The sequence below is a fragment of the Ammodytes marinus genome (assembly GCF_949987685.1).
Source record: "Ammodytes marinus genome assembly, chromosome: 8".
Taxonomy (NCBI): domain Eukaryota; kingdom Metazoa; phylum Chordata; class Actinopteri; order Uranoscopiformes; family Ammodytidae; genus Ammodytes; species Ammodytes marinus.
In genome coordinates this window covers 32,329,795-32,355,988 of record NC_137212.1, presented here as the reverse complement: position 1 = coordinate 32,355,988, position 26,194 = coordinate 32,329,795, and the positions used below count along the sequence as shown (strand labels likewise).

Here is a 26,194-nt window from a genome sequence, read left to right as displayed (position 1 = left end):
GGGCAGTAAAGTCAGCTATTTTAATAAGTTAACAATATATGATTAGGCTATATATAAATATATTTATTCATTTACAGTGACGAGCATACACAATAAAGACAATCACAGGGATAACATAAACAGAGAACAGAAATAAAATAGGATAAAATATATTAATTTAAATAAAGTAGGCCTATAGAAAATACAAAAAAAAAGAGCAAAAATAAAATACTAAATGAACAATGAATTCAGCTAAAACAGTTACAGTCCGATGTGTAAAATTCAGAAATCATAGATTCAAATAAACCAAGAGTAAGAGCAGTCATTTTTAAGTTGCTCTGCAGAGCATTCCATGAATTAGGGGCACTACATGAAAAGGCAGTTATTCCTAAACTGGAGTTAGCTCGGGGAAATTTAGGAGGAGTAGTCAAGCATGGTACATATGAAGGGTGGATGTTTCCCATGAAGGCATTAAATATAAATAAAAACCAGTGAATATAATATCTCATTAAAAGAGAAGGACAACATGAGTGTTCATGTAAAAATATGTTTTATTTCTCTAATTTAAAACACAAGCTTGTTAGGCAATTGCCTCTTAAAAGAGGACGGGATTATTTAAAAGCAAAGTCTTCTTGGTTGTCCAATGTTCTATACTAGGGGGGGGGAATACCAAGTTCAGTCTAGTCTCGAGTTGGTTCCTCAGACACAGACAGGAAATCAATGCGTGCCTTGCAGCGCGGTACATTTAAAAACACATTCAATACAAAACCACAGCAATCAAAAGTATTAAATTAAGGGAAAATCAAACAACAGCAAACAATAATACTCAAATGGTCCGCCGATTCGAGCAGCAAAACGCAGCACAGTGCTCTGGCATCTTGTTTACTATCACTGAGTGGGGACATTTGTTTTCATCAGTTTTGACCGGTCCAAGATGGCGCCCTCATTTCTCGCGCTCAACGCCCAACGCGGCGTCTATCCTTTATTATGTCTATGCTCACACCGGCTCATGACATACGTCCCGACAAAACGTTATGCGATTGGTTGGCTGATCCAGAGTGGCACTGGGCAGATCCAATAGTTTTAAACTTCAACAGACACCCGCCTCCAAGTCAGTGAACGTTTGCCAAATAGAGTAGTTCCAGACCTTCTGCACAAATGAAATGAAGTACGATGGTCTGGTTGGACCAGGCAAACACTTCTGTCCATTCTCTCCCCAAAATCATTAATACACACGTTTTCAACTCATTCTGAAAAATTATTTTGGTAATATTTTACAACATACAAATTGAAGTAAAACTTTGGAAAGGTCTCACAAAGACATCCCACCGTCAGTCCTGTCTACCTTGATCCTTCAGTGTTACAGGACAAAGGCTTTAGTTTGGATTGTCACAACACTTTGCCTCTCTCCAGGGGTCACACAGAATACAGGATCTATTGTCATCTCAAGGGTGAGTAATATGTTTATGAAACACAAGCATGTACTTATTCTTAATGGCAATGGATAATCAAGTGCCAGAGGGGTTTGAAACTTCAAAGCCAAAAATACTGAAGGCCTTGTTTCTTGGTTTCCTGACTACTCAAGCTAATTTGATCAAAACACATTTCACTGTTCTAAAAATATCTGATGGGGAAATAATTTCTAAGGTAGGCTACTATCTTTCCTAATCGATTGCATTCCATAGAACATTCCTGATCTTTTTTATAATGTCCTGTATTCAGTCAGGAAGTCATCCTACACATCTGTCTCCAACAGGTGGTGGTATAGTGACTAATATACTAACATACTAGTTGCACTTCCTCCTCCGTGAGATATTTTCATATTCAAATTTCCTCCATCAAGACCTTTCTTTATAGGTCCATGACCAAGGGTCCTATAAAGAATCCTAGCAAAATGGAATAACATTTCGAAAATTAAAATGTTCCCAGCATTTTCAAAGAGTGCTGTGCTGGGCATTACACTTGTCTGTCATGTAGCGGGAAATAACTGCGAGTTTTGATCAGTTTACGTCCATTGTGTTAAACATCTTCAACTCCTCAAATCCTTGTTCTTTCCAGCCGTAGTTCATCGTGGCGGGCCCGTTTGTACTGTGTGTGCTAGTCAATGAACACGCTGCCACCAAAACACCTACAACAGGTGAGCTCTAGCTTCTATATTTCTCTTTAAATCTTGCTGAGTAGGCCTGCTATGACTGATTCATGATAAAAGTGAAGCAATTAAAGCGAACTTGGCCCTTATCTCATTACAAAGTTTTGTTTCCTTAAAAAAAAATCGAATCGCATAGTTAATGTTAACATCCATATTTTAATGATTGTAGGCTATGCCAATGTTGGCTTTGTCTAAGCAGAAACTCTTAACGCTAGTTAGTAGCCTAATTTGAAAAACCAAACAAATCAAGTTTTATAAATAAATATCATACTACTATAATCATCATACTACTATAATAGGAGGCCTGTCGGGCAGAGTTACTCCAAATCCCAGACACTTACTCAAAGCACGAGGGGTGGGGGAGGCGCGAGGTGCGCGAGACAAATCCCAGACACTTACTCAAAGCACGCGAGATGTGCGAGGTTGGGGGAGGGGTGGGGGTGGGTGTCGGAGTTTACCTGCAGAAGAAGCTACCTGCAAGATAACGTCCCACGTCCCAGCCGCCGCACCAACAAGCTACCGAGACACAACACTTATAGTCAGCTGCAAATATGACTTTAAAAAATTCTAACAAAAGTTTTTTCAGTGGATTACAGTAGTATCAGGTGTACTTAAAAACACTAAAAGTTTACCAAAGTTTGATGCCAAGAAAGGCCCCATTTTCAAAATGGCCGCCGTCAGGTCCTTTAATAGGCCTTTCACACCGCCGCAAAATCGGCGCTAGTTCTGGGCTAGTTCGGAGTTAGAGCCAGTGTTTTGGTTTCACACCGCCAGAAAGCCTGCTCCGGGCCGTAAAAACCGGTTCAACTCATACCCCAGGATTGAGCAGGGTTTGAAGTGAACTGCTTGCGCCAGCGGCCGGGGGAGGGATTATCCTGACCAACCAGACCAACTAAAACCTCATGCCCGCCATGTTTAAAAACACCGCTATTACGAGACGTAAACATAACATAATTACCGAACGTAGCGATCAAATTGACCGGCGAGAATATGCTGTATGGGTCCTGTTTGGTTAAGAAAGCAAAGTGAGAGCTAACACGTGTAAAAATAAGACGTATTCGCCGCTGTTGTTGTGCTTAAAGCTAGCGGTAGCTTTAGCGTTAGCCACAAGAGCAGCGGCGTCGGGCGACGTACACACACGTTTACAGTGACGTCATGACGTTGCTCTCTTGCCGGCTCCATAGCTGTCTCCGGTCGATGTGAAACCAACCGGTTCATAACTGGGATAAGGCTGTAACCAGTTTTGAACTGACCCCAACACCAGCCTGGAACTGACTCTTGGTTCATTTTGGTGTGAAAGGCCTAAAAGTGACCATTACTCCTTTAAGTCCAGCAGATAGGTGCAATATATGAAGGAATTGTGCTTTTGATCCCAGGTTAAAAAGTAATATACTTTAATGTACTAAAAATGTACTTAATTTTTTGAAAGTACATTTCTAGCACATTTTCATGTGTTAAAATAAAGTAAACCAAAAATATATTATAAATGTATTAATTACAAATATATTATTTCCTCAGTAGTACTTTAGTTTACTTAGATAAAGTACACTATTTATTAATTCATATTAAGTATATTCATATAAAATATACTAACACTGAAATATATATAAGTGTTTGATTAGTATATTTATTTATTATGTGCTTCGAATGTGTTAAATATAAGTTTAATGTCAGTGTATTTGCATCTACTTTTATCAAGTGCACTTTTAGCACCCTTTCAATAAGTTCACTTTTATAACACTTTTTTTCATATCATTGTTAGCACAGCAGTGTTAAAGTGCACTTAAAATAAGTATATTAATAATTGAATTCTACTTCAGTGGTAAATTAGTGTATTCTTCATAAGTACACTATAAACCAGAACAAATTCATCAGTATGTAGCCATTTCTTTTAGTGTGCTAAAATCAGTTTAAAAGAATGTACAATAACAGTTAATTTCTGCAGCTGACCTTTTCTCTTCAACCTTTTAAAATAATGTATTTTACCAGCAAAATGCAACAATGCTGTTATGTAACAATACCTTTTCTAATTGGAAAAAATATCCTTACTTTTCTATTTCAATTTTAAAATGTTAGCAATTAGTGTTATAAAGTATTTGGATTACTTCAACACCACCGTTGTTTTTATGCAGTATTTAAAAATTCATCCATTCTCCAAATTTAATGGTGAATTTTAAATAAACATGAACATCAACAACAGAGCACCTTTCAATTGACCATGTGCTTTTATTTAATGCAGTAGTCACCAGTATTTCTAATAAAAAAACAGTATAACCTTGAGTATTTCTTATCATCACATGGGAAGTACTTATTCCAAAGATTGGATTGTTTCACTTACATTTGACAGCAATCAGAAAACATATTAGACTTATGAACATATTAAGATGTGTAGACAACAGGAAATTTGCTTTGCTGCTTGACAGAAAAATTCATCTTTTGAAAGTCTTTGATTAATGCACAAGTGCTTCAGTCTTCTTATCAGAAGTAGGATTTTTGAAGCATATTTTTCTTATATATTTTAAGTATATTTTTATTAAAGCATATTAATTCATTTAAACTTCATTATACTATAATGTAGGTATAATCCGAGCAGATGTAGTTTAACAAAGTGCACTCCTATATTATAAATGTTATATATATATATATATATATATATATATATATATATATATATATATATATATATATATATATATATATATATATATATATATATATATATATATATAAAAATATTATACATCTCAGACTATACTAATGTAACTTTTAATAAAAAAAATCAGATTTTTTTGTACTTAAAATGTATATTATGTAGCAATGTAAATTATAGTTTAGGCCTACTTATTACAACAACAACAAAAAATCGCAATAGTTCATTACAACACTATACCAAATAGGCACATTTTTTTAAACGTACCCCCTTTAATCTAACGTGTAAACATTGTTTTAAATGACATCAGCTTTACAGGTAGGTTCTGTTCTGAACGAATAGCAGCAGTGCACTTCCACAGTGCGGAAGTGCACTGTGGAAGTGTAGGGGTGGTAGGATGGCCTAGAGGTAAGGTGGCCGACCAGTAACCATGAGGTCGCTGGTTCGATCTCCGGCACCGGACAGGAGGGTGTGAGTCGTAAAACTAGCAGAGGCTGGTATTGTGTCTACGGTGCCCACCATCTCTACCATTGTGTCCTTGAGCAAGACACTTAACCCCAAAACTGCTCCAGGGGCGCTGTACTGCGGCTGACCCTGCGCTCTGACCCCCTCCGAAGTGTGGTAACTTGAGAGGGGATATGCGAAAAGACAAATTTCAATGTGCCTCGTGTACAACTGACAAATAAAGATAACTTAAAGCTCCCATATTATACACTTTTCGGTACTATTATACACCATATTATATGGTCTTAGTGGTCACTAATACGTTTTTCTTTAATTGTTTGCTGAAAAAAACTTTCAGATAATTTATTGTACTATGCTGAAGTTCAGCTAATCTCACAATGGCCTATTTTTTAAAAAGAGCTGCAGCTCCCCTCGTAAATATACAATCTTTGCGCTGCCCCCGCCCCCTGTCCGGAAGCGAAGCCAGATACGCCTCGCCCTCTGTCTGTCAGGGCCGTGGACCAATAAGAAATAGGGGTGTGGGCTGCACAGTGGAAGCTTCTGGCTTTCCAGTTTGTGAGGTCAGAAAAGGGGAAAATTCTGACTGGAGTATATTGGGTGGGGGAGGGGTGGTGGTTTCAGAAAGGGGGATTGTGAGAAAAGGAGAGTGTTATTTTTTAAAATATTTTGGCAGTCTCTAGACACACTGTGGACCCATGGATATGTTAGAACACATTTAAAAAGTGCATTTAGCATAATATGTGACCTTTAACTTAACTTAACAGGTGACATGTTGACTCTTCACCTCACCAAACCAAAAAAAAACAGCCAGTCATCGCAGTGCATTTAATTCGACCAGTCCACGTTTCCGAATCAAATGTGCGTACTGGCCAATCGGGGGCTAGTCACCGAGTCACGTGACACATGAACGTTGCAAAGATTTCCGTTGCAGATAGAGACATACGGGATAGGCGGATAAGGCCAAGAAAGAAACGTTTGAATAATTGTTTCCAAGGTTTGCTTTGCTTTATGATTCGGACATCGGTGGACTGCTCAGAAATAATAAAAGGGGAACAAAGAAGAACGGAATATCAGTCAGCTCTGGTCAGCAACCGTGATGAACTTCACCGTGAAGAGGGCCAGTCATGGAAGAATCCGACATGGAAAAACAAAAATACTGCCAGCCAAACTACTTCTTCTTGACGGTAAGTTTTTCGGCAGACAACACAGTTGGTTAACCTACTATTATATGGGCATCCCCTGAGTTTATAAAGTATTTTGCAAGCTGGATAATGTTGGTGTGGAATTCTAACCGTTAGCAACAACGTTATAGCATACTAAATGGCTAAGCTCAGCTAGCTAGGCAGGCACACATGTCCACATTGTGAAATAACCCAGTAACAACATGTTAGAATACATTCATCACTGAAATAACAAATTCTCAATTCATCCACAGCATTCCATTATATTCTAGTAAGAACAAAATTAGGTTTTTAAATATTGAGTGCATATTTAAAGGCCTACTTCACCGATTTGAATATGAAGGTGTATTGAATTCTGAGATCCTATGTCAGGGCTGTACAGTGCGACAGTTTTGATCGCATTTGCTAATGAAATTGATCACGTGCGATGATGAATACAAGTCCATTCGCACTAGTGCAAGTTGATAATGAGGAGAGGCTGTCTTTGAAACACAGAGGAGAGATGCACTACACTGCTTAGAGGGCTCTACATTAACACTCCAAATGTGGGTAAATGTAGTCTTAGGCAAGTAAGTTATTGAGTCCATTTTGTCTCAAGTTTGGTTTTCCAGAAAAACTGCACCATGACCTTGGGAGAGAATTTGAAAACAAACTGTTGCACCACCTGAAACCTCTCTCCGGTAGCAGGGGGTCTCACACTACTCCTTACCACCCGCAGGGGAATGGGCAAACCGAGAGGTTTAACAGGACTCTCCTCTCAATGTTGAGAACACTGACAGAAGAACAGAAAAGTGACTGGAAAAACCACCTCCCTAAGGTCATACATGCCTATAACTGCACAACTAGCGAGGCCACAGGCTATGCTCCATTCTTTCTTCTGTTTGGCAGACCACCTCGACTGCCAGTGGATTTGTTGTTTGAGACAGAGAGTGAGAACGGTGCCCGCTCCTCCCAAGAGTATGTGGAAAAGTGGGGACGGAGGATGGCTGAAGCATATGACATTGCTTCCAGAAATGCTTCCAAGTCAGCTGACAGAGGAAAAAGACAGTATGACAAAAAAAGGTACGGCCCCACACTCCAAGTAGGCAGCCGTGTCTTAGTGAAAAATGTGACTGAGAGAGGAGGACCAGGAAAAATCCGCTCCTACTGGGAGGATAACATTTATGTCATAAAGAGTCAAAAAGGTGAGGACAGTCCTGTGTTTGAAGTGGAACCAGAATGTGGCCGAGGCAGGACAAGAATACTTCACAGAAACATGCTTTTACCTTGTGACTTCCTCCCAGTAACCACACATGAAGAGAACACTCCCGCCACAACTCGTACAAAGAGAAGTAACAGGGACAAAAACAAACAAAAACATACGACTGGAAAAGCACAACAAATGAACAGTGAGGACTCGGATGATGATTTTCCTGCAGTGACATTCACTTGGTCTCCATCTGAACCTCAAGGCCCACCATCGCTTTACCCCACAGCTGAGCAGTTCCATCCACAAGCCGAAGAGGCTGTCCCAGAAGTGTGTGAGCCTCATCTTGTTGAAGACGAACAGGCCTACACCATAGCTTTGGACGACAGCGCAGAGGAGGCTGCTGGTGACGATGAGGTGAGCTCAGAGGAGGAAATTATGGAGACTGAGCTGCGGCACCCGTATCCAAAGAGACAAAGGAGGCAACCCCAAACACTGACTTATGATAGACTTGGCCAGCCGCACTTCACAGAACGAATAGTTTCCACTCAGGGGATGGATGTAAAAGGCTACTGGCGGCCCTGGTAGTGAACTAAAAGGGACTTTGTAAACCGAAAAGACACTCCTTACCTTTTTTTAATTATACCATGATGTGCCTTGTGTTTATTTTGTAGTAGGTTACACAGACGGTTGGCTGATTGATGTGTTGCGTGTGTTGGGTATCGGTTATGGAGAAAATAAATTACTCAACCAAATGTGGGAATTCAGGGATGTGTAATATGCATTAACTATGTACAGTCATATGAAAAAGTTTGGGAACCCCTCTCAGCCGGCATTATAATTGACTCTGCTTTCACAAAAAATATATAAAAGTGGTATGTCTTTAATTTACCAGGAACAGCTAAGTACTGGGATGTTTTCCAAACAAAGATTTTTTGAAAAGCAGTATTTGGTTGTATGAAATAAAATAAAATGTGAAAAACTGGCTGTGCAAAAATATGGGTACCCTTGTGGTTTTGTTGATTTTAATGCCTGTAACAGCATGTAAAACTGAGGACTTTATACACAAAGTTGGTTGGATTATGTTGTTAAGCCTTGAACCTCATAGAAATGTCTGTTTAATCATGAGAAAATGTATTTTAGGTGCCTAAATGCAAGTTGCACTTCTCTTTGACTCTCTGCTGAAGTGAGACAGAATGGGATCATGAAAACAGCTCCCAAAAGATCTGAAAAACAAAGATTGTTCATTGTCATGGTTTAGGGGAAGGCTACAAGAAGCTTTCCCAAAGGTTTCAATTGTCAATTTCGACTGTAGGGAACGTTGTCAGGTAATGGAAGGACACAGGCACAGTGGCAGTTAAACCCAGGCATGGCAGACCAAGAAAAAAACAGGAGCGGCATAGGTGGAGGATTGTGAGAATGGTTGCACACAACCCACAGATCACCTCCAAAGACCTGCAAGAACATCTGGCTGCAGATTGTGTATCTGTACATGGTTCAACAATTCAGCGCAATTTGCACCAAAACATCTGCTTTTTATAAAGACCAAATAACTTATTTTTTGTCTCATCAGTCCAAAGCATTTTCTTCCAATATGAAGCTGGCTTGTCTAAATGAGCTTTTGCATACTCCATGCAACTGTATCTGTGGCGTGGGCGCAGAAAGGGCTTCCTTCTCATCACCTGGCCATACAGATGTTTTGGTGCAAATTGCACTGATTTGTTGAACCATGTACAGATACACAATCTGCAGCCAGATGTTCTTGCAGGTCTTTGGAGGTGATCTTTGGGTTGTGTGCAACCATTCTCACAATCCGCCGCATATGCCGCTCTTGCACTTTTCTCGGTCTGCTAGACCTGGGTTTAACTGCAACTGTGCCTGTGTCCTTCCATTCCCTGACAACGTTCCTTACAGTAGAAATTGACAATTTAAACCTTTGGGAAAGCTTCTTGTAGCCTTCCCCTAAACCATGATAATGAATAATCTTTGTTTTTAAGATCGTTTGGGAGCAGTTTTGATGATCCCATTCTGTCTCACTTCAGCAGAGAGTCAAAGAGAAGTGCAACTTGCATTTAGGCACCTAAAATACATTTTCTCATGATTAAACAGACATTTCTATGAGGTTCAAGACTTAACAACATAATCCAACCAACTTTGTGTTTAAATTCATCAGTTTTACATGCTGTTACAGGCATTAAAATCAACAAAACCACAAGGGTACCCATATTTTTGCACAGCCAGTTTTTCACATTTTGTTTTATTTCATACAACCAAATACTGCTTTTCAAAAAATCTTTGTTTGGAAAACATCCCAGTACTTAGCTGTTCCTGGTAAATTAAAGACATACCACTTTTATATATTTTTTGTGAAAGCAGAGTCAATTATAATGCCGGCTGAGAGGGGTTCCCAAACTTTTTCATATAACTGTATGTGTTTGAGTACGAAGACTGATGACATCAGGAGTATCCCTGACTACAGTGCAGGTAGTCTAGGTAGCTCATAAACAAGGTTATAACCTAAATATTACCATTCAATTTTATGCATGTCGCTGTATTTGTGTGAAAGGCAAGAAGGTATACTAAGATGCCGGGACGACATTATTTAAAGTGGGGGAGAGTGTAGAGGTATAGGTTTACATGGTCAAAAGAGTATTCATTTAGTTATTGTGGGCATTCTATACAGTTAAAGCAGAGCTCAAGTTATTTAATATATGTTCTATAAATGCATGATTGTGTTACTGTTTCATGCCGGTTAATATTCTAAGGTGTAATGTCAAGTTCCGCCACTAGGCGAATCTATTGAATTACTGAGGAGGTTTTGAGTAGAAGAAGAAAACTCTGTTGTTGATGTGTTTTTATTACTGTCGTAGAAGAAGAAGTTTTTGGGTTAACGGAGTAGATGCTTGCAGCCATGCATACAGCATGAGAGAGTAGGACGCTGGCACCCTGTATTGGAACATATTCTTCTTGTTTTCGGCTAAATAAAAGAGTGTTACTCCAACGCAAGTACAGCCTCTGTCTACGTTTCTGTAAGCCTGCAACACATGCAAGAGACTGTTATGCTCAAGTTTTGACTGGAAACAGTATGGACTTCCAGAGTGACTGGGATGGATACGACAGTGACTCTGAACTGTCAGACGACTGAACTTTGCATTCGTTGCTTATCAGTGCCAAAGCACAGGCCGAGGAGTCAGGGCCAAAGGAGGAGGAGGCATGACCTGTCTCAGTGGGGACAGGTACAAAAAAAGGTTAGCAATAGCGTCAGTGGAATGAAATTGAATTAAAGCTCCCATATTATACACTTTTCGGTTCTATTATACACCATATTATATGGTCTTAGTGGTCCCTAATACGTTTTTCTTTAATTGTTTGCTGAAAAAAACTTTCAGATAATTTATTGTACTATGCTGATGTTCAGCTAATCTCACAATGGCCTATTTTTTAAAAAGAGCTGCAGCTCCCCTCGTAAATATACAATCTTTGAGCTGCCCCCGCCCCCTGTCCGGAAGCGAAGCCAGATACGCCTCGCCCTCTGTCATTTGTTATATTTTTTGATATTTTGGCAGTCTCTAGGCACACCGTGGACGCATGGATATGTTGGAACACATTTAAAAAGAGCATTTAGCATAATATGGGACCTTTAAGTTTGATTGTAAAATGTATCAGCTGTTCATTTAATGATTTTTCGGCCCTCGGTGTGAGGGACGGGTCCGTTAAGTCAATGGATGCGATGTTTAATCATTTAGACCAAACTACAGTAGGCTACGGGCAAACCTGAAGTCACCGTCGTGACATTTCATATACGTCCCGTGTGTGTGTGTGTGTGTGTGTGTGTGTGTGTGTGTGTGTGTGTGTGTGTGTGTGTGTGTGTGTGTGTGTGTGTGTGTGTGTGTGTGTGTGTGTGTGTGTGTGTGTATGTGTGTGAGTGAGAGAAAGGGAGGAACTTATTTGAAATCGGCCGTGCGTGCCTGTTTGTTGTTTATTGTTTTTGATTTAACAATATAAAGGTTTAGAGAAATCTGGCTTTCAGAACTCAGTGCCTACCCACTCACTGACCTCACCGGCGTACCGAGACTGCCAACATGGTCTCTGTGCGCTTTGGAGGTGTGTTCTTTCCTGCGTAACAGAAACGCAGCAAAAGTGGAAACGCACCCAAGTTTGTTTCAATTGAACCAAACACGGCAGGTGTGGGTTAAAGGCAGCAGCAGACGGCTGCTATCAGTAAGAAAAGCTGTGATAAACACCACCTGCTCAGTACCAACAGCACACAGACAGATTAGACAAAAGCTAAACAGAAAAATCTGACTACTTACTGTACATTAGATCAATGATAATGTTCCTCTGTCACTGTTGACAGAGTAAATAAGGCCATTTTCAGCCATAACAACATAAAAGTGTCAATGTGGTTTTAACAAATGGCCAAAACGATAACACATCCATCAATGTTGCTTTACAATTTCCCATACTATTGAAGTACTATACTTAGTACTTTTATTTAGGGACTATTCCCTAAATAAAAAGATAAAAACATGCAAAAACATTTTAATTTGTAATCCAAATTACACTTATACAAGGATTCAGGATATCAGCATTTCATTTCAGAGACCAAAGTCATAAAAACATCAAGAAAAAAAATACAATCTGTACATGTTTTAGTTTACAGTCAGTAGCAGTTGGAGAGTACAAGAGTACAATAAGCCAAATCATCAGTAGGATCCCTTTTTTGTATTTAATCCACCACAACTGAGTATCAAGAAGTATTTTGCTACAAAAAAAGGGCAAATCGCTGTTTTATTTTAGCAATCAGCTGCATGTGCAACATTGTGCTGTTAACAGCTTGAGGAACATAAAGCTACTCAAAAACTTCATGACAATTTGCCCATTCAAATTTTGAAGGTACAGGTGAATTTAAATCATGAAACAGTATTGGCACATTGGTACTGTATTGGCCCAAATTACAGTGCCTTGCAAAAGTATTCATACCCCTTGAAATTTTGGACATTTAGTCGCATTATAACCACACGCGTACATTTATTTTATTGGGATTTTATGTGATAGACCAACACAAAGTGGCGCATAATTGTGAAGTGGAATGAAAATGAAACGCGGTTTTAAATTTTTTTTTATAAATTAAAAACTGAAAAGTATTCAGTCCCCTGAGTCATTGCTTTGTAGAACCACCTATCCCTGCAATTACAGCTGCAAATCTATTTGGGGTATGTCTCTACCAGCTTTTCCCATCTACAGACTGACATTTTTGCCTATTCTTCTTTAAAAAATAGCTTGAGCTTCAGATTTAGCATCAGATTGGATGGAGAGCGTCTGTGAACAGCAATTTTCAAGTCTTTCCAGAGATTCTCAATTGTATTGAGGTCTGGACTTTGACTGGGCCATTCTAACACATGACTATGCTTGGATTTAAACCATTCCATAGTACAGTGCTTCTCAATTATTTTCTGTCATGCCCCCCCTAGGGGACAGAAATTTTTTCGCGCCCCCCCTAAATTGAAATACTATTGAGAACCTGCCAATATTTATTTATTTATCTGTACAAAACCACTGTATGAGTTTCTGGCACGAGCATTCTGCATACAATCACCTTATTATCAAATTAGATAACAAAAATTAGCTGAGATAACTTCTGCAGCAAAAACATTCAAAGTTCAGTTTATTAGCTCAATTTGTAACATTTATACAAGACTGCTCAGTCTGTGTGAATCTCAGGACAGAGAAACGAGCAAATGATTCACTGAGGTTTGCATTTCATTCAACACATTTTTAAACTGTAAACATAGTTAAGGTGGTGTTTTTTTATTATTATAGGCCAATAGGCCTTCTGTCATGCGATAACCAATAATTCATTAACGTTATTATTAGTCTACTTGCTTGATTTCTTTTTAAATAACCTACAGAGACACTTGGAGACACGTGGACATTTATTTACTGCAAATCACGGCCTTTCGCGCGGATATGACCATACACAAGCACACATAGCGCTTGCTAGCACTTTAAAAAAAAAAAAAACAACTCACGGCGCCCCCCACCATTTGAGAAGCACTGCCATAGTAGATCTGGCTGTATGTTTAGGGTAGTTGTCCCTCTGGAAGGTGAACCGCCTCCGCAGTCTCAAGTCTTTTGGTAAATGGTAAATGGACTTGACTTATATAGCGCTTTCTAGCCGATTTTCTCAGCCCCAAAGCGCTTTACATATCTTACCACATTCACCCATTCATACACACACTCATACACCGATGGTAGAAGCTGCCATGCAAGGCGCTCTCTGAACCATCGGGAGCAATTTGGGGTTCAGTGTCTTGCCCAGGGACACTTCGACATGTGGCGGGTAGGCGGGGAATCGAACCTCCGACCCTGCACTCCAGAGGCAATCTTCCTACCCACTTCGCCACTGCCGCCCTTTTGCAGACTCTAACAGGTTTTCTGTTCTTTATTTGGCTCCATTCGGAAACTAACACTGCACATCACCCTGAACACACCATCCCCATCGTGAAACATGGTGGTGGCAGCATCATGCTGTGGGGATGCTTTTCTTCAGCAGGGACAGGGAAGCTGGTCAGAGTTGATAGGAAGATGGATGGAGCCAAATACAGGGCAGAAAAACCTGTTAAGAGTCTGCAAAAGACTTGAGAGTGGGGTGGAGGTTCACCTTCCAGCAGGACAACTACCCTAAACATACAGCCAGATTTACAATGGAATGGTTTAGATCAAAGCATAGTCGTGTTAGAATGGCCCAGTCAAGGTCCAGACCTAAATACAATTGAGAATATCTGGAAAGACTTGAAAATTGCTGTTGACAGACGCTCTCCATCCAATCTGATGCTGAATCTGAAGCTTGAGCTATTTTGCAAAGAAGAATGGGCAAAAATATCAGTCTCTAGATGGGCAAAGCTGGCGGAGACATACCCCAATAGATTTGCAGCTGTAATGGCAGCGATAGGTGGTTCTACAAAGCATGACTCAGGGGGCTGAATACTTATGCACGCCACACTTTTCAGTTTTTTATTTCTAAAAAAAAATTAAAACCATATTTCACTTTCATTCCACTTCACAATGATGCACTACTTTGTGTTGGTCTATCACATGAAATCCCAATAAAATAAATGTACGTGTGTAGTTTTAATGTGTTAAAATGTGGAAAATTCCAAGGGGTATGAATACTTTTGCAAGCCAGTGTATAATTATAATATTTTTTGAGAAAGAACCAGCTCCAACAGTACGCCTGGTACCAGACATTATGGGCATTGTGAGATTAAGTTCATTTTATTGTGACATGAAAACCATTCAAAATCGTTCAACGTCTTAACTGTAGAAATGGAACTTTGATGGATTAATCTGTCGATTGGCAAAGAATTACAACTGCCTAAAAAAAACATACAGTTTATGACAGATATTCCAGTGGACTTACACAGCGTTCTTGTCTCGCCGTAGCAAACTAACATGGATTTGTTGAGTGTATTTTGTTGGCTTGTAATAATAATACTAGTTCAAATAGTTCCGAATAAAAAAAGCTACAAATAAAGATAGAGAAAAGTTGCAACATATACAATTGTCCCTCTGTATTTAACACAATTAGTGAAGTAAAAATTCATGTTTCTCTCCCCTGACTGTTAGAAAGATGTATTAGCAGCCTCCTGCTTTAACATCTGGCTCAAAGAGTTCTCTAATACTTTATATATGGAGAAAATTCGTTATGAGATTTCAGGGAAAGCAGAGCAAAAACAGATATGTCAGCCTTTCCAAGACTATATAACAGTACTGAAGGGACCTTCATGACACCTCGTTGACTTTTTATTTTATGCTTAACATGTGCCTATAGTTTAAACAATGTCCTTAGAAACCTGTAAAGTAGAGTACGCTATGTGTTCACTTTTGTGTGTGTATGTGTTCTCAATTAAAAAATAAATAAAGATGTATTAGCAAAAGTAGAAACTTTGCTTATATTAGTTGCAGATTCAGACATTACAGCGGTATGGGTTTGACTACATTTCAGGTCTACTGTTTAAAATGACCAGTTATGTTCTGTTAAATCAAACATATGCTACATACCTTACCTAAACTGGGCTCCAATTCACTTAAAGCTGGGGTGGAGGATTTGGGGAGAAAATGGCAGTTGGTATAGAGATTCAAATTCAAATACCTCAACCGCTCCACTTGTTCTCTTTGGTCCCTCCCCTATGGTCCCTCCCTGACACACTCTACACCAGTGCTTCTCTTTTATTTTTTAAGTGCTAGCAAGCGCGATGTGTGCTTGTGTATGGTCATATCCGCGTGAAAGGCCGCGATTTGCAGTAAATAAATGTCCACACAGAGCCGCTGCTACGCTTTTGGGTGCCCTAAGCAGAAATTGTCAGTGATGACCCCCCCCAAAAAAAAAAAACACCCAGAAGCTCGCGTCCGCAGGGCGCGAGCAAATTTTGTTTGCCCTTGCAAGATCTCTGCGACTGCTTTTTGGCACATTTGCCAGCATTTACTAACAGAAAGAACAGCTTAACTTGTGAAAAAACTGCCTTTGCAAAGGAATTGAGTGATAGGATCATAGACTGATTATGAGATAATGGGCCCCTGGGCTTACACTCTTAAAGGGCCCCCCACTTGTCCCTATCCAGTCAGGTACACTGAATGTTCTACACGGATACATACAATTAATGGCAATAACATATTAAGGAAGTCAGTGTTTCCCACAGGATTTTGGGGTATTGTTGGAGGGACCCTTTACCTTGTTGGGGGGTGGGTGGAATTTTTTTTACCTTTTTAAAGTAAAATGCATCAATCTGGTGCACTTTGTGAGGAAATTTTAGAGACTAGAGAGATATCAAATCCTGAGATGCAGAAGGAACATTATTTTTCAGATTTTTCTTAAACAGGTAGCACTCTTTACTCTGCAACTGTAAAAACAGTAGATTGGTCTGCAGACCCATGTTCTATGAAGGAGGGGCCCATTTCAACAGATAAAGGGTGGATATGAACAATTTAGAATTCACACATATAAAGTTTATTTGTGTATGTGTGAGGGGGCCTTCAACCCCCTTAGACAGAGCTACTAATGCTGTTGTTTTTAACTTGCTTTTGTATTTCTCCCCTACTAGTTGAGGGGCCCATGATGATTTCTATTTTGTTACATTTTAATGAGTATTTATATTTAGGCTATTCCTTTTTGGACCCTGTTATTGACATCAGTGACTGAGCTCTTTGACTATGCAACATGAAAAATTACTATCAGTATCTCTGGCTAAGGGCCCCCCTGAGCCCTTGGGCCCCTGGGCCTGTGCCCGGTGTGCCTGTGCAGTAATCCACCCCTGGATAGGTTACACAATTAAGAAAAAACAACGATGGGCCTGTTCATAACTAATTTATATATTTTTTGTAATGTAATGATTATCATGAACTTTAAAAAAAATAAACTATTTTGGGGGGCCCCCGGACCATCTCTTTTTCCTTTTTAATAAAAAAAAAAAAAAAAAAAAAAAAAAAATTATAATTTTTTTTTTTTGGGGTGCCCCCCCAGGAACTTGGTGCCCTACGCAGTCTGCGTACTCTGCGTATAGGGAGCGGCGGCCCTGTGTCCACATGTGTCTCTGTAGGCTATTTAAAAAGAAATCAAGCAAGTAGACTAATAATAAAATTAATGAATTATTGGTTATCACATCACAGAAGGCCTGTTAGCCTATACTAATAAAAAAACACCACCTTAACTATGTTTACAGTTTAAAAATGTTTTGAATGAAATGCAAACCTCAGTGAATCATTTGGTCTTGTTTCTCTGTCCTGAGACTCACACAGACTGAGCAGTCTTGTTTAAATGTTACAAATTGAGCTAATAAACTGAACTTTGAATTTTTTTGCTGCAGAAGTTATCTCAGCTAATTTTTGTTATCTAATTTGATAATAAGGTGATTGTATGCAGAATGCTCGTGCCAGAAACTCATACAGTGGTTTTGTACAGATAAATAAATAAATATTAGCAGGTTCTCAATAGTATTTCAATTTACGGGGGCGCAAAAAAAATTCTGTCCCCTAGGGGGGGCATGACAGAAAATAATTGAGAACCACTGCTCTACACCAACAAAGTCGTACCAAAGTGAATGGACATTCCCAACAGCCAATAAGAACAGAGAATCGGAGCCTCGCTCTGATTGGTCAAAGCTCATGTTAACTTTGACCAATCAGAAATCATATACCCCAGCTTTAACCCTCTCCATCATATTCATTACATATAACATTACTCAATTCATTGTCTTCACGATTCAAATTTTGATTTATTTGTCATTTAAAAAATCTCCATCTGTTTCTGCAACCAAACTCGCAGCAAATCTTCTCAGACTTCTTTGCTTGGGGCCTCTTGTTTCCTGCCGCTTCCTTTCTATTTTCTTTTAACAGCAAAAACAAATAAATATAAATGTTATTTTATATTTTATGTGTTTTCACAACTTAGCTTCCAGCTTCACTACATCCCATTTGAAGTTCCCATATGCGAAAGCACAGCAAGGACAAAGTGCATATTGACACTGCACTACAAATAACCCATCAAGCCCTCGGTCAGAAATCTTGGCTTGATATTCGACAGCGCTTTTAAATTTGAGCAACAGGTCAGTGGAGTTGTTAAGAGAAGTTTTTTTACCACCTGAGAACACTAGCCAAGCTCAAATCATATCTGCCTCGGAGTGACCTGGAGAGAGCTATTCACGCTTTCATCACATCACAGCTGGACTACTGTAACGCTCTCTACACTGGCATGGATCAATTGCAGCTTCGCCGCCTGCAGTTGGTCCAAAACTCTGCCGCCCGACTCCTCACCTGCACCAAAAAACGTGATCACATCACCCCGGTCCTTGCATCACTCCACTGGCTTCCCATCCGTCACCGTATTGACTTCAAACTCCTTCTAACCGTTTTCAAATCCCTCCATGGTCTGGCCCCTACTTACCTCTCTGACCTCCTACACCACCTCACCCACACCAGAGCACTACGGTCAGCTGACCAACTGCTGCTTGAGGTGCCCAGATCCAGGCTAAAGACCAGGGGTGACAGAGCCTTTGCGGTCGCAGCCCCCAGGCTCTGGAACAGCCTTCCCCTCCACATCCGTGCAGCACAGTCCCTAAATGTTTTTAAATCACTTTTAAAAACCCACCTCTTCTCTCTTGCCTTCTACTAGACTACTCCTGCAGGCATTGTCGTTTTAACCTCTGTGTTGTTGTTGTTTTTATTTTCTTATTTGTTTCTTTTTAATTGTGTTAAATCCTGTTTTTACTGCACTAATTGTTCTTTATGTGAAGCACTTTGGTGGGGCTTAGCCGTCTGTAAATGTGCTATATAAATAAACTTGACTTGACAAATAACCCCTTCTGCTTATAAAATACTCCCAGATCCAAAAACATAGTTACTTAACTTCATGTGGCACTTAATGTCCTCAACTGTCTAGGAGTGGAAGCCAGGGGAGGCAGCCTTTCTTTATAGCAATTCAATCAAAACGTTGATGTTATTTGTTGTTGCATGATAGGAGTTTGCAGAGAACCAGTGTGTGAGAGCAGGCATGAAATTTAAACTTCTGATCTTGATCAGCTTTTTTAACATTTTCCATCAGTCACTTTAAAACTTTAATACCAGAGCAATGTAGTAAACAGAGTTGCAGTTTATACACACAAAAATGCCCTTCAAAAAGCCGCAGAGCCTGTGTCACAAATACATCTACTCTATCACAGGGAAAGGAGTTCCATTGCCTTTTATATTTAATGACTTCAGTTGTGATTAAGATCCTGGTCAGAGGAAAACTCATCAAAAGAGAAAAACGGTAAGACTTTATGGTAATGGTACATGAATCATCATGAATTCATGTCTGAGTTAATGCATGAAACGGAATGAATTCATCCATGTAGTACTTCATGAACTATTAGTAATTCACTAGGATTAACAGTATCTCATGAATGATTTAACACAGGAACTATACATTAATGAATGCATCAGCTAAGCTATGTCAATCATCATGATCTTTGAGTTATTACTAATGATCATGTCAGAATATTTAATTTCCCATTACTTCATCATGTTTGTGGCCCATCAAATAAAGAGGTGATCAGAGGGGTATACTAAGTGAGATTAAAGCTCCCATATTATACACTTTTCGGTTCTATTATACACCATATTATATGGTCTTAGTGGTCCCTAATACGTTTTTCTTTAATTGTTTGCTGAAAAAAACTTTCAGATAATTTATTGTACTATGCTGATGTTCAGCTAATCTCACAATGGCCTATTTTTTAAAAAAGAGTTGCAGCTCCCCTCGTAAATATACAATCTTTGAGCTCCCCCCGCCCCCTGTCCGGAAGCGAAGCCAGATACGCCTCGCCCTCTGTCTGTCAGGGCCGTGGACCAATAAGAAATAGGGGTGTGGGCTGCACAGTGGAAGCTTCTGGCTTTACGGTTTGTGAGGTCAGAAAAGGGGATAATTCTGACTGGAGTGTTTTTGGGGGGAGGGGTGGGGGTTTCAGAAAAGGGGAGAGTGAGAAAAGGAGAGATTGTTATTTTTTTTGATATTTTGGCAGTCTCTAGGCACACCGTGGACGCATGGATATGTTGGAACACATTTAAAAAGTGCATTTAGCATAATATGGGACCTTTAAGGGCTGAGCGAGGTCTGTTGAGTCTAAAGCCAGAGTTTTCAGTGTCACTAAAGGTGGCTCTCTTTTTACCTGGCTAGATCACCATGGTAACAGAGGCTGCACGGCAAACCTGGTCCGTCAAGTTTTTGTTCTGAGTTTTTGCACTGCCCTTTAAGGAAACTACACCTTTGGAAATCCCGCGGACCTGACAATATTGTCTGAGCGATACATTCTCACTGAGGAAAACTCATTATAAAAAAAAAATCTGCATGCATTCAGTTACTCCAGAACATTTAAAATAGCCTAATGTATACAAAGTTGTTCTTGCTCTAACTGAACATGTTTGTAATGTTTCCTGGCCATTTACACACACACTGGGTATCAAAAAAGCATAAAATCACAGGTTGCAACATTAGTAAAGTGTGTGTTTATTTATTTTTTATCAGTAGTGTCAGGTTTGGGACGTGACAGGTGACAGCTGTCACATAAGGACATCGCTGCAGACAGAGTCATATTTGTCTGAAATATTACCAGAATATTACCATGCTTTATATTTAGGCTAATTAGTTTATTTTGTATTTATCGCAAAAAATTCAAAATGATCTTAATTGTGATGTGACCCAAAACTAAAGTGATTCCCATGCTATACCGTTCATTATGGGACAGTGTCAGACATACAGTAGCCTAAATTACCTTATTGAGTTGGTCTAGTCTACAGTGTAAAAATAAAGCAAAGTATTAACAGACTTTATAGTGTTTAAATTAAATGGTGTAGTGTTTAAATCTTCTGACTGAAGTTTGACATTTAATTGCTTCATAATGTCACGTTACACACAAAAATGATCGGTAAAATAAATGAATAGCCTATTTTCTGACAGGATTCCACTCTCTCCTTAATTGCAGTAACAGTTTTGCTTTCAGCTCTCTGTCTGCTGTTTTGTGATTATTCAGACTGACAAACTCTTCCTCTTGAGTGAGTGAAGTAAGCGCCCACTTTTTTTTTAACTCAGCTGCTCGCAATCAGTTTGTTTGTGTAAAGTTAGCGGCACAAGATCAGTCCATTCTGTGCGGAAGCAGAGTCAAATGACGGGTCATACGCCCCCTTTCATGGGGACGCACACAGAGCCTGAAGCTGAAACCCTCGTTCAACATAAGAGGTTGATAACTGCCTTCGTAGTACCGGTCAGCTCTGAGCGAGTGTTTGGGTTATGTTGAACCAGATCAAGAAAAGAGAGCCATGCTTTGTTGAGTTTGCTTTGTAGTACACCCCTCTGGTCCGTCTTATTCAAACCATTTAATTAAATTCAAGTTCACCACTATATCAAGGTTAACATTTATAAAGAGGTGACCTTGAAATTCTAGGTCAGCACTTTAACAGTCAGACTTGATCATCAGTAATAACTCAAAGATCATGATGATTGGCATACCTCAGCTAATGCATTAATCAATGTGTTGTTCCTGTGTTAAATCAGGAATTACTGATAGTTCATGAAGTACTACATGAATGAATTCATGATGATTCATGTACCATTAATATAAAGTGTTACCAAAAGAGGGGTCACCTCAAACCAAAATGTATATTTTTGATTATATTTGATAACATTTGACATATTGGTATAGTATAGTATTAGCCTGGTGCTACCAGACCATCGTACTTCATTTCAGTTGTACAGAAGGTCTGGCAGTGCTGTAATTGGCAAACGTTCACTCATGGAGGCGGGTGTCTGTTAAAGTTTAAAACTATTGGATCTGCCCAGTGCCACTCTGGATTAGCCAACCAATCGCATAACGTTTGGTCGTCACGTGTGTCATGAGCCGGCTTCTGGCAACTGAAACTGGAGCGCGACTTCGACGTCATCGTTCTCAGCCACTCGCTCTGTTCGCTGATTGGACCGGCTGTCGAATCTCCGGCAAAACTGGGAAATGGGCTGTACACCCAGACTGACTACTGAAGGGAAAATAAAATTTGGCCGGAAGTAGGCGGGCGGGCGGGCGGAGCCAGGCTAGTATAGTATAGTTGAAGTTATCGACTGATTCAGAAGTAAAAAATCAAAGTAAACCCCCAGAGCCGTAGTTCCATCTTCGATCCAGTGTGTCTCTATGGAAATGACTCACACATACTGTTTGGCACCCACACACGTAAAGAGGTGGAATCCAAACAAACACACACACACACACGTACACACACAAACACACACGTTATCATGGCAAAGTGCTCCAGTTGCCCTTGCAAAACACCAGGAGCTTAAAAGCAACTTACAGAATAGAGACTTAACACAATCAAATGAATGTACAAAAAGGCACATTTGACCCCAGTGCTCCTGTGAGATTCAAGTGTAAATGAGTGTCTGTAGCATTGCTGTCATAGCTTTTTCACCAGCATAGTGACAGATCCCCCTCGTTATGCACTGTTCTGCCCTGTCACATTTGATGGCAAAAGAGCTCAAGATGATATTGTCCAGTAGACTGAATACTAGCCGGTGCCAGACCAAGGAGTCAGAATAGTTCCTGATGTCATCAACGGCTGTCAATGGGGCAACAAGTGTCTTTACAAGTTGTCCTGTTTTAACACAGAAGTGCCAATCCATACCCCCGTATAACCCCATATCCTCTTTCTCCTTAACTCCACCCACCACCTGAGCCTTTGAGTAAGGGTGGGGGGGAAAGGTTCAAGTTGCTAGTCTTCCCCTTCGCCGTACATGTCGGCTAGCTTACGGAAGCGTGGCCCCCATTCCCCCAGGTAGTCATAGTCCTGGTCTCCACTACTGGAGGCAGAGTGCAGCGAGCTGAGGGAGCCGGCACTGGAGCCACTGCCCTCATAGTCGAACACCAGCAGGGAGTCATAGGGCGGGGCCGTTGGGTCGTTGTCTGCTGCCTGAAGGCCCTGAAGGCAGAGAGAGAAAAAGACTCTTTAGCAAAGAACAACTGTGCGTCATTAAAATCTGTAGGCTAATAAAGACTGCGAGAGAGAGAGAGATAGAGAGAAAGAAAGAGGATAAAACTATTGCCTGATCTACAGTATATGGGGTTAAAAATAATAAACAAACATCTATAAAAAAACAAACAAAAAAAACATCAAATTACTGTTGTTTATTATGGTTAAAATATCAATGCAAAGTAATGTGGCTTGTAACCTACGATATGAAACGTTTACTTTTCACTGTATTTTTGCTGCTGGACGCGCTCAAACTGACAAACAGGTTTTCTACCCTCTAATTGGCTCAATCCATCTTCCCATCAACACTGAACAGCTTCCCTGTCCCTGCTGAAGAAAAGCATCCCCACAGCGTGAGATGGACAGTAGGCAGTAGTGGAGTAGGAGGGATTATGCAGGAATATAGAAGAGAGGAGGATTTGGGTCAGGCTGGACAGATGCTGCCTCCAAGATTCAGCAGATTACTGAGCGTGGCCTGAATTTAAAACCACCAGCCCCCTACTATACACACACAGACACACACACACAACACAAGCACACACACACACACAAGTATTTTGGACCCACATACAGTACATAGTTATTTGAACTGCAAAAAGGTTGAATGAAAATACCATTTTAGCTAAATACTACTTATCTTTTTTATATATATTATTTATAATTGTTGAAAAGTAGGCAGTAAATCTAAGCTGTGGAAATGTTTTTTGTGCCACGTCTGTTGTCTTGTCACTCTGAAACTCAATGCATGCCCGACCGACTGACTGACTGACTCTCACACACACACACACACACACACACACACACACACACACACACACACACACACACACACACACACACACACACACACACACACACACACACACACACAACATGGAAGCAGCTAGCACAGAGAAAGCTAAAAGCCAATGGCTGCATCAATAATGAGACTGTTCATGCCCGAGATGCCTCCACATATATTGTATATCACCAGGGGCCTCATTTATAAAGGTGTTCCCAAAACATTGCGTTCGCACAAAGCCAACAATGTGCTGCGCAAAAAAAAAGCTGAGATTTATAAAACTGTGCGGCGCACAGTTGCATGCAATCTTCCCTTTATAAATACCCACCTGCGGTGAATTGTGCGGACGATCTCCACCCCATGTCATCCCACTTCACCTCCCAGTTTCATCCCACAATCTACCATACATGGCGAATGCTAAATAGCTCCTGAATATGATGACGCACTTAATAAGCATTTTGACTGACAAGAGGAAAAAAGGGAGGCAACCGGCCGCAAAGAAAGCGACTGGGAAGGAAGAAAGCCTGTGCCATGTGTCGCTGTAACTGTCACACAAACACACACACGCGCTGATCACATATCATGATTGGCACAGTCGTTATAGTCTTTGTTAAGCTGTTTTGCCCAACTTTGTACTGTATGAAATATCACATATTAGCGAACCTGTAGGACTACATGTAGGCCTATATAAAATGTGTTGTGAGAAGTGAAATAATGCATTAGCCTATAGTCTATTCCAAAGCATTGTTTCCCTTCCGTGAGATCAACACATTTCCAACAACGTCAGATTATAGTTTAAACTTCCAGGGTTAGTTGTTATGGGAAAGAGATGCATAAAACAATTAGCTAAATTCATAACATGATTTTATCTAACGAAATATATAGTTTTAATTAATGTGTTTGGCCTTAACTTTGTACAAAACTACTTTTTACACACAGCCTAAAATATAGACTATTTTCTCTCCCGCTGGCCACTCACGGACACACCTCCTGACGTATATGATATTATTATAGAGTAGAACTATAAGATTCAATTGAAAAATATAACCAAAACATGTATAGACCTACTTGATAAGTAAATCAACCTACATCATTACTGCATGCCATAGTCAACAGTAGCCTATATTCGCAACAATAGGTACGCACATATAACTGATTAAATATATTGGGTGCCATGCATTTCACAAGGATATGTGTGTTTTTCCGATGACAGAGCTTTATTTCGTGGTGTTACCATTGAGTGTCGCTGATTCCCCGAGTCAGGAAAACCTTGCGGAAGCTCTATGCATGGTCAAAAGTTGGCGTGGGAATACGCACACTTCTCCGCAAAGAATTCTTTTATAAATACCACCGGTTTGCCACCGCACATTCTGCCTGTCTACGCAAGGTTTTTGTGTGCAGCAAGCTTTATAAATGAGGCCCCTGGTCAGGGCTGTACAGTGCGACAGTTTTGATCGCATTTGCTACTGAAATTGATCACGTGCGATGATGAATACAAGTCCATTCGCACTAGTGCTAGTTGATAATGAGGAGAGGCTGTCTTTGAAACACAGAGGAGAGGGCTTAGAGGGCTCTACATTAACACTCCAAATGGGGGTAAATGCAGTCTTTAGGCAACTTACTCTAGGCAAGTAAGTTATTGAGTCCACCCTTCACTTTGGCTGGTGAAAGATATGTGTCCTCGTGCAGCGATTCTACCGTAAAACTTCACCAACGGTAACAACCGGAAGGAGATTGCCGCAGTTAAGTTAGCGCGTGTGCAAACAGAACATTTCCTGTGCGCCTTCACGTTAAAAGCCTGTTACTAGCCAAACGTGAGTTTACTTTTATTTTGAAGCCGGTAAGAACAGGAAGTTAGCGCTTCACAGCCCTGCAGTGCTCTAGCTAGAAAGGCAACTCATTCAGCTGCAGAGAAAAGTCAACAGTAGTCTAAAAACAAAGTTTGAAATAAGCCACTGAAGAACAACTTCCAACACATTCACAACAAACTATTTAATTTATTCTAAATTGTACCAATATGTATACTTATTTATTTAATAGGCTATGTTTAATGTTTTAAAGTTTGGTTTTAATTAACAGAAGGACATTTTCTAAAAAAAATATTATTATTAATATAATAATTATATGTATATACAAAACATATATAGATAGATATTATTTTTATATTTTTATGGGGAAAAATAATTCTGAATCAGCAAAAAATAGCAATTGGCAGGTTAGATTATTTTGTCTAAATTGCAATCAGTGCACCCCT

General features: G+C 39.9%; 1 protein-coding gene across 1 annotated transcript in view; it reads right to left on the bottom strand.

Moving 5' to 3' along the window:
* Window positions 1-22,901: 22,901 nt before the first annotated feature.
* LOC307253791 (cadherin-2-like) overlaps window positions 22,902-26,194 on the bottom strand; it is a gene marked incomplete at its 3' end in the record, with an annotated part of 220,383 nt that continues 217,090 nt past the window's right edge. Inside the window, exon 16 of the mRNA XM_080031959.1 lies at window positions 22,902-23,108. Within this exon, the coding sequence (XP_079888085.1) occupies window positions 22,902-23,108 (207 nt within the window). The remainder of the gene's footprint in view (window positions 23,109-26,194) is intronic.